The sequence below is a fragment of the Pelodiscus sinensis genome, chromosome 5, assembly GCF_049634645.1.
Source record: "Pelodiscus sinensis isolate JC-2024 chromosome 5, ASM4963464v1, whole genome shotgun sequence".
NCBI classification, from domain to species: domain Eukaryota; kingdom Metazoa; phylum Chordata; order Testudines; family Trionychidae; genus Pelodiscus; species Pelodiscus sinensis.
The window spans coordinates 112,255,214-112,274,819 of NC_134715.1; the positions used below are offsets into that span (position 1 = coordinate 112,255,214).

At 40.9% G+C, this 19,606-nt stretch overlaps 1 protein-coding gene across 8 annotated transcripts in view; it reads right to left on the reverse strand.

Moving 5' to 3' along the window:
• PPP2R2C (protein phosphatase 2 regulatory subunit Bgamma) overlaps positions 1-19,606 on the reverse strand; it is a 320,765-nt gene that overhangs the window by 57,626 nt on the left and 243,533 nt on the right. For all 8 annotated transcript variants that reach the window (XM_025187313.2, XM_014576070.3, XM_006128213.4 and 5 more), the window contains 2 exons: positions 16,646-16,758; positions 12,442-12,619 (listed from right to left, as the gene is read on the reverse strand). In XM_025187313.2, the coding sequence (XP_025043098.2) occupies positions 12,442-12,619; positions 16,646-16,758 (291 nt within the window). The remainder of the gene's footprint in view (positions 1-12,441; positions 12,620-16,645; positions 16,759-19,606) is intronic.

The following is a 19,606-nucleotide window of genomic DNA, read 5'->3' on the forward strand; positions in this document are numbered from 1 at the left end:
AAGGCAAATCTTGTTCTTTGCCAAAAATTAGTTAGGCCTCAGTTATAATTATTGCCAGTCAGGCCTAACCTTTTCAATTTATTTTGAAGAGACCTAGAGGTTGAATATATGTATAATTCTATCCCACATCCTCCACACAGGGCCAACCTGTGCTGCAGCATCATGCCACTTGCTTTTGATACAAAATGGGTTTTAAATTACCCAGATGATAGTCTCTGTCAAGGGCCCAGTGCTAGAATTCTGCACTGGACCTCTTAACCCCTTGCTCTAACGACCGTATATGTCTCCCAAAGCCACTACTTGACTGGATGATGGCCATGAAGCAAGTTTTTAAGACAGGTTGGAATTTAATGTAATGGGGGGTCTAGAGAACTTAGTCACTGAGAAAAGCATCATTTAAAAAAAAAATCATGAAACCAAACTCCTGTGAAAAATCCTTGAATTTTTACAAACTGCTTTCATAGGTCCATAGGGCTGGGCCTTGCATATTGGTATGCACCTCTTAAAAGGTGCTGTTTTCTGTAAGTTTTTATACTGTGCTCATCACCATGGCATGCATTGCATTAAGCAACATGAATGCACATTTGCCACACATTTCAGCTCTCATCTCCCCAGAGGGAGCAGTGTGTGGAGTGTCTTTTTTGGTAAGGTTTGTTTTGTTTTGTAATATACTGGTTGCTCTATGCTTACATGACTGAAGGCAAGGTTGAAGGAATGCACCTTGCTCTTTGAGTGGAAAGCGGTCAGGTTTGTCATAGTTCTTAGTTCCTTGTGGTGCTGAAATCTCTATTCTCATTGATCCCAATGGGAAATGACAGTAGTCAACATCTTAGATCAGGTCCTACATAATCATTATTTACCCAGTACACTTCTTGTTGTCACTATTTATTATTTTCATTGTAGCAGTAACTACGGGCCCCATTCATGGACAAAAGTCCCACTACACTAGGTGCTACATATACACATAACAAGAGGATAGCTGCCTTGAAGAGCTTAGGTGTAAGTTAAGGACCTCAAGAAGCAGAGTAAACTTAGTATAAATGTCTCTTCAGGTGAATGAGGGTCCAATACTAAACCTACAGAACTAATCTAAGTTTTTCCAGTAACCAAAAGGTGCAAGACTGAGACCCTAATCTTTCCTCATACATTAACTCTTGCAGTCCCTTTCAGTGAGAAAGAGCTACTTATGTAAAGTACATAAATGGGCTACTTATGAAAGTGTGTGCAGGATCAAATCCTTTATATAATTCTAGAAATACAATAGGGCTTTTTCCCCTTTTGTACTTGGCAAAAGTAAGAGAGAAACTTCCTTGCAAAAGTTTATTAGCATGTGTGAAAGGTTTTGTTTACAATATTTGTTACAATTGAAAGAAGCCAGATACTTAACTATCTTTAATACACTACTTATTTCATTCTTTGGTTAATAGTGTTAACTCTTTCATGTCATTTCCATTACAGAAAAGAGAATCCAGCAAGGTGCTCTTTCCTACCTACAGTGACAAGCTACCCAACAGGGGTATCTTTTTGCAACTTTAGTTCAAATTCCTTACTCTGGTAACAGCATGAGATACTCTGTTTCAAGCGCAGCATTCTTTATTTTACTCCATGTACCCATGCAAACTGATTACAAAGAACAGGTATGTCTTATAGGTTATTTAATTGCACACTTATGAAGCCAGAATGGTCCCAGAATCATCAAGAAAATACATTATTCTTTTTTATATCCTTTATTATTATTTATTCAGTGTTACATGGCCAATTGGTTTGGGGCCTACCTTGCAATATAAAATAGTTTTAATAAAATCAGGCTGTTTGGAATAAAGGACTTCTAATACTCCTTGCTTAAGGGCTCCATTAAAAATTATAGGATTTCATTTCTCTCAGAGTTAGAAGTGCTTTTCTTTCTACTGCAAAAAGAGAATCATGCATCATTTTGTTTTGAGCGTGGGCAGATTTGTTTGAACCAGTCGGTAAAATTTTCCATATAGTGATAATCTGCTGCATAAGTAAAATAAATTCTAGTGATTAATGCATTTTGTTGAAGCTACCACTGTTTGGGGGCTTAATGTAATGTTACAAATAGCTCTATGTAAAGCAAATACAAACTGTTTCATGAAGATGGATGACAAGATGGGGGGAGGAGAATTGTTGTTTCATTTTTTATTTAAAGATCCATTTTTGAATTTACTCTCAGTAACTATTAAATCAGCTAACCAAGACTTCAATTATCCCTGTGGTGCTTCTGTCTGTTAAAGAAATGCACAAACCTGCTGTAGTTTGAGACCCAGGCTATACCACCCATCAGGTCATAAATCTATACTGCCTTGATTTCCACTGGGATTTATTACTGATACAATCAGCTGAGAACTTCTCAGTACAATAAGAATTTCAAAGGTTCCTTTCTCAACAACTAATGAAAACAAGAATTGGTTTTACTTTCCTGCAATCTGGGATTTCTTTCTAAATAGCAGTCAAGAGCAGAATAAAAACTGAGTTTGTGTGTATGTTGGTGAGAATGTGGGATGAGGGAAAAAATGGAGATATAGGGCTTTAATTTGCTCCATAATCTGAACAATTAATACATTTTGTCCATGTCCATGACATTCATAGAAAAAACCTATAAACACTGGGAATAAAAACCATAGACCAATATTTTAAAATCTTCAGTGGGAGCGGGGGAGAGCTCAGGATTTTTGAAATACAGGCTACTTATTTATGTGCCAAAATATGGTTTGTGGAGCCAAACTTTAAAACCTTGGACATATTTGTGAAGCTTCAAATTACCAATACAATAGGGAACTACAAATTTAAAAAACCAGAATGCAGTATGACCAGTTCTAGGAAGCACTTGATTTAACCTTACAGAACAACAACCTGTTTCTAGTGTATCAGATAAAGAATACACTGACAAGAGACTAGCTCACAAGAATGATAAAAAGGCTTCTTCCACTGCAGCACTTATAGAATTCTCGTGAGTTTCCTTATGCTTCAGGCCTTATGTCAATATGGGAAAGAACTCTCTTACTATCCGATACATAGCACTGCACAATTGGCTACCTGCCTCCGGATGGGGGTTTGCACCTATCTCTGAGTCACTGGCCACAGCCAGAGGCAGGATAATAGATTAAATGGACTTGTGATCTTGGGCAATATAGCTGCTCCTACATATAGATGTTCTGAGCTGACACAGCAGGAAAGATTCACAAATGACAAAAACTGAAATAAATGTTGCTACTCTGCTAGATTTCAGGGAAACCAATCGCTAACCTTTTATCAAATGCATGTTGGTTCCCAAACTACTGAATGCATGAAAATCAGCAATTATATCCGTAGTTTCAAAACCTTTTTTAAAACAGCCTGAATTTTAAAGGTGCTGACTCCTGCAAATTCTATTGAAATCAATGGAACCTGTAAATTTGCAGCATCTTTGAAAATTAAGCCAGCTCAATAGGACAGCCCTCAAGTGAAATAAAAATGTTTAGGTAGCTATTTGTCCATAAATGCAGCATGACATTCAAATGCAATGCTAAGCATCAGCAATGTATCCACTTATCTTGCTCAGCAACAAGACATTTGTTACTTTACTACATTTAAAGGCTTGCAATGGTCACAGAGGAAAACAACATCACAAGTTACTTCTGCTTTAAGCAGTAAAACACACAAACCCCAACATATCCATTGCTGGGCCAGCTGCAGACAAAGAGTGAAATATTATCCCCAGTACATCATGACACTCAATTATTATTTTCCTAGAGATGTATTGGCTTGCATTTCCCATGATGAATCACAGTTTTATTAACATCTCTGCAGCCTCCTTATCTCTTATCATCCTTTGTATGATTTATCTGCCCTGAATGGATTTCACAACTTCTTCCTATTTTGCATGTGGAAGGCATAGATGGAATACATGATCTCATTGTGACTTTCAGGTGTAGGTTCAATACATGGGTAACTGAGTATAATTCTATGTCCTGCATTATGCAGGATCCCACAGTTATATGATCTAATGGTCCTGTGATGATTCCCCCTCCCCATGCTTTATGCAATTGGCTTATGAATATAAATATACATAACTTGAGACAGGTGGTGGGGTGCCCCAGAAAGCAAGAAGGCAAGTGTCAGTGGCCTAATCAGCACACCAGGGAACAGTTCCAGGTGGTCTTCTGTGACTACAGCCTATGACTGGTCCTTTCTGATTTCAAAATGTATGAGACCAATGGACCTGCTATATGTATTTATTCATAAATTGGGACTCTACACGCCTTTTGTTGTATGTACAACTCAAAGCACTTTGCAAATGTTTAAGGAGAAAAAGTCTCTGGCTCAAAGAGGTTAATTTCAACAGAATAGGAACAGAAAGGGTATAGAGGAAAAAGGATGTCTCTGAGTGATGAAGGTAATGGCTGGTATTTACTTTCTATTTCCACTTTTTAGTAGTTGGCTTTGGGTGTTTTTTGTTTTTTTTCTGTCTTCCCCAAAACATACTTCCTACCACTTCATTGGCAGGAAGGGGTAGGAAAGCATCGTGGCCCCTAATAAAAATTACCATTAACATCTGGAAATCTTCCCACTGACTTACAGGGGCTTTGGATCTGGCTCCTAATCTCTACTGGTTTCTACTGACAATCATTTTCATTTTGTCAGTTCAGCTACCTCAGAAAGCAGCAGACCAGGATTGGCCCGAGGCTGGCCGTAGCAGCTGACACCTCACACGGAAGACGCGATCAGTGCCTCCGCCTGCATGGCCGTCAATGGCCGTGACATAATCACGGGGCGCCCGGGTGCCCTGTGATGTCATCATCGGGCACCCGGGCCGGCGGCGCCCTAGGTGACTGCCTAGCCTGCCTAGGCTCATGGGCTGCTCCTGCAGCAGACCAATAGATATCTTGCATAGTTCCAAAAGCTAATTGTCCTGATGAATTAATTGAAGTTTTTCAACTAAAATTCTACCAAGGGTGCTCCAATTTTGGGTGTGTGCCAGACTCTGGTAGCACCTCAAATCCTTCATTTCCTAAGCATAACCCTGACTTTAGCTTTGGCTGACAAATTATTTACACTCTGTCAAAGCATATGAATCAGAGACATTGTGAAAGGGAGAAAGAACAAACAAAAATCAGAAGTAAGGCTCAAGATTCAGCCAGAAGCAGCTCTTCTGGCAGAATGTCCCATGCAATATAGCAGTAGTTTTCAAAACTACGAGTTGTGACCAAAAACTGGGCCATGAAATGTCAGACACTGAGTCTCATTGCTACAGGGTTATCAGGTGACCAGTGGGGATGTGAAGGCAGGCAACCTTGCTTGTCCTGGCACCGCAGAGTGCTGTGTTTCAGAAATGGCTACCAACATGCCCTGCTTCTGTGGGAGAGGGCTCTGTGCACTGCCCCTGTCCTGAGCACTAGCTCTGCACTCCATTGGTTTGGAACCTGCTGCTGGCTGCTTCTGGGGCGCAGCATGGTCTACGGTGGCAGGAGAGGCAGGAAGCCTGCCCTAGCACCACGCTGCACCACTGACCGGCTCAAGATAAGCCCTTTCTGCCCCATCTTGACCCTCTCCCAAAGCTGGAATCTCCTCCTACACTCCAAAGCTCTCCTCAGCCCCACACCAGAGCTTACATTCTAGTCAGATTATAGTCTCACAGGCATCAACAATTTTCTTCAACTGGGTCATGAGAAAAAGAGTTTGAAAACCTCTGCTGTATAGTATGTCTTCAATGAATGATCGAATGGCCCAGCCTGCCCTTGATTACCGCACTAAAGGAAGCATTAAAAATGGATTTTATGCGCTTTCCAAAAGTAGATGAGAAATGATTTGTATATAATAATTCCCCAAACTAAATGTACTTGTATGAAAAAATGATGATGTGAGAAAAGTGGGGCTTTATGACAGTGCATTTGTCCAAGGGAATAGAAATATACCGCAAATAGTCTGTGCACAGTCATCATGTTCAAAGACTTTTATAGAAGCAACCTTATCTCATTCCAAGGACACAAATTTGTCAGCACACCGCATCACAAAAATGTCAAGTGAATGCTGTGTATTTGCTTTTAGCTGTGCATCCAAATACACTGCACTGAAAGAAACAAGCCCGGCAGTATTACAAGAGTGGGTGTTTCTCAGCCTAGAGACTCCATTACAGAACAGAATGTATGTATATGTACTGCATTAATGAAGTTTTCAAATGCCTACATAAAGAAGATCATGCTATTTAGGCATCACTGTTTTTATGGTTTTTTGTATATTTCTAAAGTAAATCAATTCCTATAAGATATAGAGTCTAACAATATGATCATCCATGATATGCTTCAAATTTTGGAATACATTAGATTATAAGAAGGGCCTATGGTGATTTGCTAATTAACTTAACCCTTTTGGGACATTAAAGAAGGATTTTTTTATTAAAACTGGATAACCATAGACTATATTGACCTGACTGAGAAATGAGTATTTTAGTCAAGATGAGCACATACAGGAAAGGGGGCTGTTGTTACCATAGTAATGCCAAGGCAGCCTCTGGAGTGAAATAGCTAGCTACCAGGAAATGAAAGGAGTTCAAGTGCTATGATCTGCATAGTTGTGTGAGCAATCCAAATACACGCTCATAAAGAATATTTAGTATGGTTAGATTGTCCAGAGATTGCTACTGATGTGAAATAGGCCTTATCAGTATGCTTCCAGCAGTTCTGCTCTCTGGTTCACCATTTCCAAGATAATATATCTAAAGGTTCAAGGTATGGGCAATACTGCTCAGCCATTTCAGAGAGAACATTAACAAATGTAGCAATCTCTGCCTCAGTAGGTATTCAGTACAACATATGTATAATTAAGGATGCATTTTCTCTCTCTAATGCAGCCAGACATGTAAAACCTCTTAACAAAGAAGGAAGAAGATATACAAAATTTCTTTTATTCTGTCCCTGCCAGGGTATGGAGGAAATCTGTCTGCAATTAGAGAGAATGGTTTATAAAGATGCCTTACAATTATTTTGTGGAAATTTATAAGCCAAAACACACAACTTACTCAACTCTTTCTTGTCTGCCTTTCACCAAAATCAAAATAATGCTAATGAAAAAAATATATATTTTACTTGTCAAAAAATTACTTCTCTCAGGCAAGCTGAATTTTGCAAGATTTGTTTAAAAGTATTTTCCAAAGTGAAAACAAGCCTAAAATCTATATTGACATCATCTATTTTTCACAAAAATTGTAATTTATCATCAGTTATTTGTAAAGCTGCTGAATTAATGGTGGCAAACCATTATAATTTATCTTCAAATAAAATTCTACAAATCAAGCCTTCTTTCTTGTTTTAAAAACCCACGCTGCTGCTGTGCTCACAGCATTGATGAAATACCATTGCTTTTCCTGCTCTTTTATGCATCTTTATGGGACTCAAAGATGTTCAGGTATATGCGAGCAACCAGAAACTCTACTGTTATATTTGTTATTTGGGACACTGTCACATCTAGCCTCTTGGGCAAACAGAATGTAGTTCATTATTTGTAGCAGTGCTCCATCAGAAGGAAACAGTAAGACAAATACCTATCACTTCCAGTTCGTTTATTAACAAAAGTCATTTCAGTATATTCAATTAATTAATTTGATATAATTAAATCTTGTGTATATCATGTATTTGTTCTCCTGAGGCCACCATATTTTGCTCTGTGCTCATTCACATTCCTTTTAGTAACAAGATGGGGAAACAGTCTTCTGATATTCATAGCAGTAGGCATTAAGCCCAGTGATATTAATTCATAATTTAAACTTTATGCTTGACAGACTTTCTTTTTTAAATGTACCTTTTCCTAACTTGTATTGTGCAACACATCGTGGTTTCCTAAGAGACAATTCATCTCATAAACCAGTTTTATATCAGAGATTATTGTTTTTTGCAGAATGAAAAGGCAGGCAGAATGACATCATTACACAAAGGACTACATTACTAGTTCCTTATCCTTAATGTGCTAGTCCGAAATGTCATGGAGACAGGTATACCTACACAAATGCATATGCAGGCTGGGTAACTGTATGGACAAAAATATATTCTCTCCGCAGACTGAGGCAGATCTGAAACCACCTCTTCAGTTGCCTTATCCTCATTTTCCACCATGATTGAGGGGTAATCTACAGTTCATTCAACTTCATTATGTCACTCCTACCTAAAAGGCAATTCAGAGTAACCCCTCTCCAAAGCTGAACCAAACAGCTCCCCTTGATAAATATCCCCATTCATCCACTGTTCCACTGCAGGAGTCAATCTGCTATCTCTTGAGACTGTACACTTCGGCCTGTTCCTCTTCCAATTTGCCAGAGTCTCTTCAAACCCTTTAATTTTCTCCCAGCCCCAAAACTACCTAATGTCTCTCACTACCTGCACCCATGCCAACCTGTCTCCAAGTTGCAAGACCCTTCCTAATACCATCAATCTGGACAACAGTCCCAAGCCTCTTGCTTCCCAGATGTAGAAACCTTCCCATACCTCAAATACTTAGAAATGTACTCCGTTTCTCCCACCCACAAACACAGTAGAACTGGAAACTGAGGGCTCTACCGAGGAATCATGCAGTATTGTAAGGGTTAAATCAATGGTTCAACTGAAAACTCCAAGAACATATCTGTAAATATTCTGTGAGAGAGTTTGTGGATGCATGTAACACAGCTCTCAAAGCAGTAACAGACTAGACTGTAACAGCAATACTAATCTCCTGATGATGGTGTTAAATCTCAAATAGTCTTGTTTTCAAACTGTTCTGCCACTGAGACGTATGAATTTACATAGGAACCATCTCTCTTTCAACTTTGTTTGACCATTCAGGCACAGATACCATGAATTTTATGATGCAGCTTTGGGGGAACAGACAACCATTTTTTTAAAACCTAAACAAGTGGGTTTTTTCTTATTATGAGGGCAGCTGTCCAGAGATGTAATGATGCTGGAATCTAAAGTAAGGTGATCTCTCATAGGCAATTCACGTAACATTTCTGTCTCATTTAACCCATCTAGAACAAAGGGGTAAAATTCTTCTTTATCTATCTTCGTAGACTGTTGTGGAGATTAAATAGTATGTGTAAAGGATCTGTAGATAAAGCTGTACATACACCTGAAATACAGTCCAGGACCATACTTGGACCATGTAAATTCTGATTATATCCCTGCTTTAATTGTAACCACTCTATTTTTAGGGATTTACAGATATTTTGGATTTTAGACATTCACTCTGGGTTAGTCAATCTGCACACTTTTATACTTTTCACATGGGAAATAGCCTGAAAAAGGCCGTTTGGCCATATTTAAATATAATTAACATTTAGGGCTTTTTTTAAAAATTAACCAAGACATTTGTGTTGAAATTCAGTATCCTTTACATAAACTTGATGTAATACAAAGGACTACATATTTTTTAATATACAGAGTAGCTGTCCTGGATACTTTACAGAGCACAGCCATACTGGATCAGACCAGTGCCCCATAACTCTGTATCCTGCCTGTCATAGTGGACAGAAACAGATATTTCAAAGACAAGTGAAAAGAAGAAACCACATTATGGACAATTATGGAATAACCAGAGGTTAGTGTAAGGGGGAGCAGAGGACCTTCCATGACCTGGGCAGGTGCTGCTTTCCCACAACAGTCTCTCTGTTCCTTGACGATAATATGTCTCTTCCTGGTTCCATCTTTAACCACTAGGCGTGAACCTACTCCTAATTAATCCCAATCTGGATTAGAACTCTCCCAAAGTTTTGGAATATCTGGATCTAGAATTATAGTTTAACAGTTTATCCAGACCTGGAGCATCTTTTCTTGGAATGTGTATTGAGAGAACCTTTGCCAGATGCCCCTCCAGCTTGTGTGTGTAGCAGGGAAGTTCTTCATGAAAGGGGCTCCTTGGGGCTTTTATGGGAGGAGGGCATGTAACAGAGGACCTACCTCTGCTGTGTGACAATGTCCTCTGCAGCACCCTCATTTCCAAATGGAACCCATGAAGGATTTAATAGAGCTAGGAGTACCCATACAGGGATACAGATAGTGGCTGTCTAGGTCCTGAAGATGCTATCGTGGCAGAGAAGAAGAAACCCTCTGATAAGTCTCTGGGATTCAAAGTCCCAAACACTTGCTCCCTTTAGTGGACAATGTTTGAGAGGGATGTAGAGGGGGCTATATGAAAAACTCAAATTTTCCCAAACTTGAAGGTGCTCAGTGATTGGAGGGGGTTGGTGCTAGAATGGCTTAGTTATGTATCCAGTACTTTCCAGTCTGGAAAGTACTGGATGAACATAACGGGTCTGGGTGAACATATGGACCAAATTCATTCTTAATGTAACTGCAGCACCTTCAATAGGAAATGCTACATGCTCAGCACCTCTGAAAAATCAGGCTGCTTTTATGTAAGTGACTAAATATGGATTTAGATGCTTTATTTTAAGCAACCAAGTCTGGAAATTTTGGCTCAGATCCTCAAAAATATTTAGGTTTCTACTGTCCACTAAAATGGTCCTCTGTCCTTAGTCATAGTGGCCTGATCTCTCATTAAAGCAGTTGTAAACATGTTCATTGATTTTAATGATATATGAATTAAGCCCTTAGTAAACATATAACCATATAATAAAAATGAGAGACAATCTGGTACAATTTGACTGTCTCTGCTTAGGACTTGGATAGCAAGGATTGATGCATGGAGGCAGAGTTATGTAGGGAAGTATGCACAGAGATTGTCAACACAATGCTAGGCTCCAGGCAGTGCAATCAGTCTCTCTGTCTCTTGAGTGGTAAAATTAACCTCCCAACCAGTGAACAATAGAAAAGACTTTAACAAAAACTGACAGACACCAGATAATCCCATTGGATTCTCTATCCCAGCTTCTCTCATTGTGTGCCACAGCCTTAATGATGCTTAAGGGTCTGGTTTTGTATTCTAACAAACCTTATTGCAGGGGTTCCCTGTTCTTTTACTAAGGATTTTCAATAACAGACTGCCCTATAATTTCGTGATGTGATGCCAACACTTCAGAAAGGGGTTCCTAACAACATTTCCCCCTTTAGCTTGTAATAAGCAACACGCAGCAGAGGCACATGTATTGCATAGAGGAGGGTTGCTGGTGCACAGGGGAAATACTTTTTCATTAAACAAAAATGTGCTCTCATCACCCTAATCAAAGAGATGGCAGTGCTCAGAAATCAAAATCAGATAGAGCTGCACTTTGCTTATACTTTTCTTGCAACACACACACTAAATAGGTTGGTTTCATAGGATGCAATTCAATATTCATAATCTGAAGAGTATGTAGGGGATGAGGGCCTAAACCAGAGTTGTAGGTATCTTCCCTACGGGCACTTTTTAATCACACCTGCCATTTGGTGCAATCTGGTCTATTCAAAAACAAAAAAAAAAAAAAAAAAAAATGAAGGACCTTCTGTAAAGCTCATTGATGCCAATTGGAGTCTTTCCACTGACATTAGATCAGCCCCCACAGATAAGTTAGTATGAACAGAGAGGGTATAACTACATCAGAGTTAAGGAAACCATCCCAAACTTCCCTTTACTGATAGAATTGTAATGCCTCAGAGAGTTCTTCCGTCAGCAGATCTCTGCCTTCACTTTCAACTCCCACAGACTTGTATAAGCATCCACAGAAATTCAATTTCACCTGCATGAAGAATGCTTTTAAAAGTATCATAAGAATGCTGGGATGCAGGGCAAGCTGACCCAGCATTCTGTTCTGGGCTTTCAGTTGTTTGTGTTTCTCCTTAATGGTCCTTTTACTCCCCACTCAACACAGACACACTTTTGCCTGGGCTATTTTTTCCTCTCCAGGAAAACATCAAACTTTCCTCTCAACACCATCTTCCTCCAGGCTGATTTCCCTTCCCCACTCTGCTGCTCAGCAGGCTGTGCCTCATCAGATTGTCAGAATGTTCCAGCACTTCAGAGGGACATAGCTACTGGTGCAAAATGGGTTGAAGGGGTCTGTGTCACAGGCAGGCCAGACATGTCCGAGACCTAGGCCTGCTATAACAATTCCTCATTTAGTGTGTCTCAGACATGGGAGTCAAGACTGTCAATTCTGAAAAGCCTGTTCACCCACCAAAGAGCAATTCAATATAAAAGACTGTCTGAGAGGGGGGGATAAGGTAGCCAGTCAGGTGGTGAAAGATCATTCAGACTTGGTCAATTTTCTGGAAACTAGAAACTAATCAAGTCAAAGGTTGCTAATTATCTATCAAAATTCCCTGATGTTTTGAACTAGTAACCAACTTTACTGCCTGTAGTATAAAATGATGTATGTATCTGTTATAAATTCTCCCAGAGGCAGTGGGGGGGAAGGGAGAATGTATTGTTTGAACTAAAATGAATGTTAAAATATGCATTCCATTTTAAACTAGATTTAAAAGAAGCCCTCTGAATGTGAATAACAGTGGAGCAAACAATCATAGTAAAGGATACTGAAACTCCTGTCCGTAATTGCTAAGTGCCAGAGGTTAATCCTGAGATCATCAGCTGACATGTATGTCTCACAGTCGCTGTTGACAGAAATTGAGTTGACATGATAGGTGTGACCATTAGCAAAGATTCTCCTGGGGGTAACTTCTACCATCAAATCCATAGGTTTCAATACAGGCACCTGTAAAAAAATAAATATGAATTTTTAAAGTAATTTCTGTGTACATGTAGAGAAAATCAGCATAGAGCAGGGAATGGTAGATCCGTACACTTTAAATAATTTACTGTATTTCTTTCACTGTTTTATGCCTCATCAAAAACTGTCAAGTGACAAAAAGGTTGTAATTTTTCGTATCCATAATACATGAAGTCTTTGAAAACAACTGCTAGATGTGTATAGACCTGCTGTACATATATTATTATCATAGCATATAAAAGCCCAATCATGGATCAGAAACTCACTGTGCTAGGCCTTGTACAAATACAGAATAAAAATGGTCCCTCCCTCAGAGAGAGAGAGAGAGAGAGAGAGTGTGCACACCTCACACTTTTGGCGGTGGGCGGGAGACAGAACTGGTGCACTGAAACCACTGTCTGCCATTCTGACCATTGTTACTTTGTGCTCACCCCTCTGTGTGTATCCGCTTCTCTTACACTCCCATTGTAAAATCTCTTTGTTCTGTTTGTACACCAGTACCCAGTACAATGGATCTCTTGTACATGACCGGGGCTCTTAGGTGCTACTGCAATACAAATAATTTATTTATAATAATTAACATGTTTCAATATAGCTACGAGTGTGGCAGGACCAGCCTTTATGGTAAAGAGGGCTACTCACACAAGGAAAGTTTTCTAGGACTGAGATCTGCATTTATATGTATAGATATATTAGACTGTGAAGAGAAGGATAGAGCCAGCATTATTGCATATTTTCATGGGCCTCTAGGAATTTAGTTAATCAATAGCTTGGATTAACATATTTTTCAGACAACATGACTTATGATGCTAAACTTGAATCACAATTACCACTATAGTAATCAGTCCTAACAATCCATCAGACATCAACCTGTAGGTACTTTACTATAGCAACACAAGTACATTCTTGTAAGCACACTGCAGATATGCCATCACAGGCACACAAAAAATCTGACCAATTAATAAAAATAACTCTTGCCTCTGTCTTTGCATTATGAAATAATAAATTGCATTGGCTGTTTTGGTTTCCCTAATGATACATAACATAGTAGCCATTCCATTCATTATTTTGTATTAATGCTCAGAAAGGCAGTGGCAGTTTAATATCTTACAGCATTTGCAATTAGTTCATCTTTATTACAATACAATAATATTAACGTTTCCACAACTCTGCCTTTCAGGTTCTGGCTCCAACTAATTTCTTCTTCCCTTCCCCCCCAAAAAAGACTTAAATTTACAAAATAAAAGACCAAAAGCTAGTATCACACAATTCAGATGCTCAACCTGCCATTTTTTCTATCTGCTATGAAGCAGCTGTCAGCATACTTGGCAGGCAGCTGAACACTAGATGAAGATCTGAACTGTACCAACTTTTCCTCACATTGTTACCTCCCATTTTACAGTTCCTTACTTTACTACCACATGAGTTGCTCCTAACTCTAGTTTCATAATTAAATGAAGGCTAAGATTTATACACAGGCGCACGCAGCACATTTCATTAGGGTGTGCACCCAAATGATTTTTTAAAAATGTACTCTTTGAACCCCATTAGCCACACCTCTGACCCCACATTAGCCATGCCTCTGGAGGCAACACTCTCGGGGCAAGATGGACACATGACCAGAAGTAAAAGGTGTCACGTGACACTCCCCCCCAAGGACTTTTCCCACCATCCTCCTACCAACAGGGATTAGTTTGGCTCCCACCAAACCCCCTGCATGCAACTATCCTGCAATTGCGTTAACCCAATGTGTGTGACATTAACTCAGGGGCGGAGAGGCTGGGGGAAATGTTCCCTCTAAGAGTTTCCTCCCATGAGCAGAATGAATTTTATGATGTGCACCAGTACTGAGTTCATGTGGCTTGTTTGGATGTGCTACTGTGGCACCCAAGTTATTAATGAATATCTTATAAATGTCTACCTTTTCCCTCTGCTGCCATGTCTCCTCCCCTTGCTCCATAACGTCCCCTGGTGCCTGCTGCCCCCAACCCCTCACCTTCCTCTGCTGTCCTGACGCCTGCCCTTCTCACAGCCCTCAGCCTTCCTGAGACCTGCCCCTCTCCACCAGCCCTTCTCTCCCTCCTGTGCCCACTCCTCCAGTAGCCCCACTCTGATCATGTGACCTACCGCTCCTCATTCCCCTCCTAAAATCTCCCTCTACGCACCTGTCCTGCCTGTCTCCTCCAGTGCTGGTCCCTCCCCTGCAGGTGTCAGCCCTTCTGCTTCACCCCCAGAATCCCCTGGCACCTGCACCTTCCCGGTGCCTCCCCCTTCCCTCACTGCCCCTGCCCCCTTTGCCCTCTTTTCCCCTGATGCCCACCCCCTCACCACCCTCTGCCCCCATTCCCCTCATGCCGCTGTGCCCTCACACATGCCTTGCTCCATCCCCACCTTCCTCATGCCCACCCTTTTCAAGCCTTCTCCCAGCACCTCCCCCTCTTTAGCCCCCAATGCCCTTACCCTCTCCTCTCCCAGCATCACCCTGTCCCCCCTCCCACTGACACCTCCCCTCCTGGCTCCTGCCCTTTTCCTCATTGTCTCCACTTACCCTCCCCCCCCAGGGCACTTGTCTCTCCTCCACCCTGTCCCTTGGTGCCTTCCCCTTTGCTTTTCCTACCTGCCCGCCTCCCATCAGCACAAGCCCTTTCCTCTCCCACCCCTTCTCCCTATTTTTCCTCCTTCCCCTCCCCCTCCTACCTTCTGCCTTCCAGTTTGCAGGGCTGAAGTCTGCTGTGATCGGACCCCAGAGGTCCCCACAGCCCAGGCTCCAAACCATGTACCGGACCTGGAGCTGGGCCGCTCGGCATTCGCAGCCCCAGCCCAGCCGCCGTCCCGCCTCTAGCCAGGCTGTGCTCCCCCACGCTCCGCTCAGCGCGTCTCCTTCCACAATCCGTGGCTTGGCCATTTTTAAAAACGGCTCTGCAATGCCACGCCGATGTGGCACCGCCCCCTCCAGTGCGCTGCGCGTGACCCCACCCCTGGTGCAGCCCCGACCTCTCCCGACGCTGCTGCCTGGGTTGACAGCTTCCCTTCCCCTGGCCCGGTACCTTCCCCAGCCGGGGTCAGCTTGCCGGCCTCCTTGCCGGCGCTGCTCCCGGCTCCGGTGCAGGGGTGCAGAGTCCAGTGGCTCCGTCCCACCGGGCCAGTCCACCTCTGCATTAGGGTGTGCCTAAGCACACCCTGTGCGCACGCCTATGGATTTACATTTGTCCCATTAGGTTTAACTCAATTGCTTCAAACAAATGCTCTGGATAAGTTAGGATAACTCTATGTTAAAGGGGGTTTGAACAAAGACCCCAGCTATCTTACCCTTTACAAAGATAGCTTCCCCAATTATCACCTCTAATACTATTAACTCACAGACATCTACCCTTCCCCACCTCTAATATCATTAACTCACAGGCATTCACCTTCCTTCCCCCCCCCCCCCCCCCCGCATCCCCCTTCTCTTCTGAAATGTGATTTGTCCTTTTCATGTGTGTTCATTTTTTTTTAATTGTATCCTTTGGTATATATGGCTGTGACTATTTTCTTCCACTATTTCATCTGAGGAAGTGGGTCTGGCCCACGAAAGCTCATCATCTAATAAACCATCTTGTTAGTCTTTAAAGTGCTACATAGTCCTGTATTTTGTTTCTTCTATGTTAAACTTTACATTAACACACAATATTTCAGTCAAGAAGAGGGAGGAGCCTGCTTAGAAAAATGGTAATCCATGCTCTACCTGACTAGTTTTAGAAAAAACTAACTAGCTAAAATTGATGATATTTTTCATGTTTCATAGAAGTTACTACTTTATAAAATATTTGCTGCTGAGAAATCAGGAATTCAAGATAATATTTTCAGACCTAGAGCTCCAATCCAGTAAATAGGAGTAAATTTACGCACTTGAGTAAAGTTATCCATGTGCTTAAATACTTTGCTGAAGTAAGGCCCAAGAGTATATACTTTATCACTAAGAGAATCAATTGCACATTGAATAAAGAATTCTCACAGTGCCCAGTAGCTCACCTGTAGTGATGTTACAGTAGACAGATCTTTAAGTTTCCCTTCTTCATCTTTTAAGTTGTATCCCTCTGGTCTCTTATCTCGTTCAGTAATTTTCCATAATTTGATAGTTTTATCTTTTAATAAAAGAAACCAAAGTTACTATTAGCCAGGAGATTTTGAACTCTGTTACTCACTTTTAAAATAATAAATATTTCCAAAACAGAGCACTCATCTAAACACAATTTTGCAACTCAGACCTATTTTTCTAACTGCAAAATTGCTGACTCACAAGGGATTTATTGAACCTACAAGTAGCTCAACCTCAGGCTATTTTTGCCTGCTAACAAAATGAGCAGAAACTGCTCTCATAACCCTGCTCAGCACTTAATAGGGGATGTGGACCAAAACTGTCCACAGTACAAGACATGCCCTTGAACCTATGTCTCTGCCTATGAAAGATACACAACAATGGAACTTGGGCCAGTTTGCTAAGATATTCAGAAGAAATTCCATAAAAGTACTGGGTGGATGAGTTGTCTAGTTGATGAACGGACAAGAATAGGCAAAAACTTATCTTAATCTCAAAGGCTCATGCAGAGTAAAGACCAGGGAAGAACAGAGACTGCATTTAGGAATTCTCTCTCTCCAAGAGACAGGCATGGACAGGAGAGCAGCAGCAAGGAGATACAGAGAGAGATATTCTAAAGAAGAGGTGTCACGCTGGAAGGGGTAGGAGGCTGAGGAGTGGGGAACAGGAAAGACAGTAATGTTCTGGGAGTTGATAACCATTTCAATCCTTCCTTTGAAATGCATTGGCTGGGTGCATATGAATTTTGTACTGGCTTCTAGTGCCTGGCTCCTACCACTCCGGGACCTATCGCTAATGTCAGCTGAGGAACTCTTTCTTCAGTTCAAGTGGTAGAGGCGTATACTCTTTTTTGAAGTGGAGGGATCAGGGCACTGAGCTGAGCTCCCAATGGACTTGTCTTCACTACAGAGAAGATCGACACTGCTGCAGGCAGTTGATCTTCCGGGGTTCGAATTAGTGGGTCAAGTGAAGACCACTAATTCAAAGTGAGAGGGCACCCCTGTCAGCACTGGTAGTCCTCCTCCTACGAGGAGTAAGGGAAGTTGATGGGAGCACGTGCTCCCGTCGACTTCCTCCTGTGTGGACAGTGCCAAAACAAAATTTAAGATACTTCGACTCCAGATACATATTTAACGTAACTGGAGTTGCATATCTTACGTTGACTTTCCCCTTTAGTATAGACCAGGCCTCTGAATATGATCTAATAGTGTCTGTTGAAATGCCCAAATTCATTGTATGCTTACAAAGAGTACTGCTGGTGTGACAAAATCTGCCAGGACCAATATGGCAGCATTAAAGAGAGACAAAATAGGACAGACTTTAAAGGGCACTGCCAAACCATGTACTGTACAATGAAGCTTTGAACTGCACAGTCCCTTAAAGGAATACAATCTGATAGGAGAAAAGTGGCCATATTTCATTTCTATAGCATGTTTTACTCTGAAAATTCCTTGCCTTAAAATCAGTTAACCCACCTCTCCCAGAAAACAAATTGCATTAATTATGGCTATGATGTAGCTTATATAAAGGTTTTGATTCACCCTCTAACCTTCATGCAATAAAAATTCTAATACTGAACAGTTACAATCTATGGCTTTAGTTATACCAACCTATAGCTGAGCAGCTTACTTAGTTAACATCAAATATGTTATACTCTTGAGTTTCCTTTTTGCAATTTAGTTTGCTTTATGGCTTATAGACACATTTATTATGAAGTGTACAGTTCAATACGAATTCTTATCGAACTACCAATCTATTCATACATTTAAAAAAAAAGTAATGATGCTATCAAGCCAACTTTTCGCTATTAAAGTCAATGCATACTATACGAAGAAACAACATTAGATGCATCTCATGGTAGTATTTGACCTCTATCGATTAGAACCTCAATTTTTTGCAGGAAAACTTATTTGTCCAATGGTTATATTGACCATATTTGCTGATTGTCTTCATCCTGTATATGCCCTCTGGACTCTTAAATATTTAAAGTGTTAAAATGCTTTGAAAAGGGACTGTAGAAATGGCCACTGTGACGTTCCATATTCATTGAGTCTCAGGGGTGTTATGAAGCTTAAATTAATTAGTGTCTGGAAAGTAATTTGAAACCCTCAGATGAAAGGCTTTACATAGACAAATTCTGAGCTATATGATATAACTTAGTCAGAAACTGGGCCTCTCAGTGAAAACAATTATCAATGAATCATAATGATTTATTATTATAATATCTAATTAGCTCAGTTTACAAGTCAAACTTCAATTTTGCTGACTGCAGGCACTGCAAGTCCACACTGGGACTGAAAGTCGCAGTGGGGTCCATCTGCCTCCATTAATAAAGATGTGGCAATCAGAACATAGCTGAAAAATTTGCTGGTGGTGTGAACTGGAAGGAATCCAACTCTCTCCCCCACAGGTGTTAGCCGCAGCAGGTCTTGCTGTACTGAAAACTGGTTTCTGTTAGAAGCAAGTATTAAACACATGGGGCCAAATTCAGACCTCAGATCTCTGGGCACGCCTTCCATTTAATTTGGTGGGAGCTGTACATCTCTGTATCTGTGGGTAGAATTTGCTCTATGGGAAAAGATCTGCTGCATAATTCGTTTCCATTTTTATACACTCACTTTTCTGACCCCAACCATGCTTTTGATTTTAACCCTAATTTCTAGATCTGCCTTATTCTAATTCTGCATCCAAATAGAGGATTCAGGGAAAAAAAAGTTTGAACAATAACCAATTGCTATTAATCTAAGATAGTTACACGAACCTCACTATAGTAGTACCTGAATACTTCACAACTATTGTTCCCCTCTAATCTTTCCCATCCAGGTACGGATTTTTTTCAGCTATGTGCAGAATAAATGTTGTGTGTGCCAAGACACGCGTGAATGTGCACTACC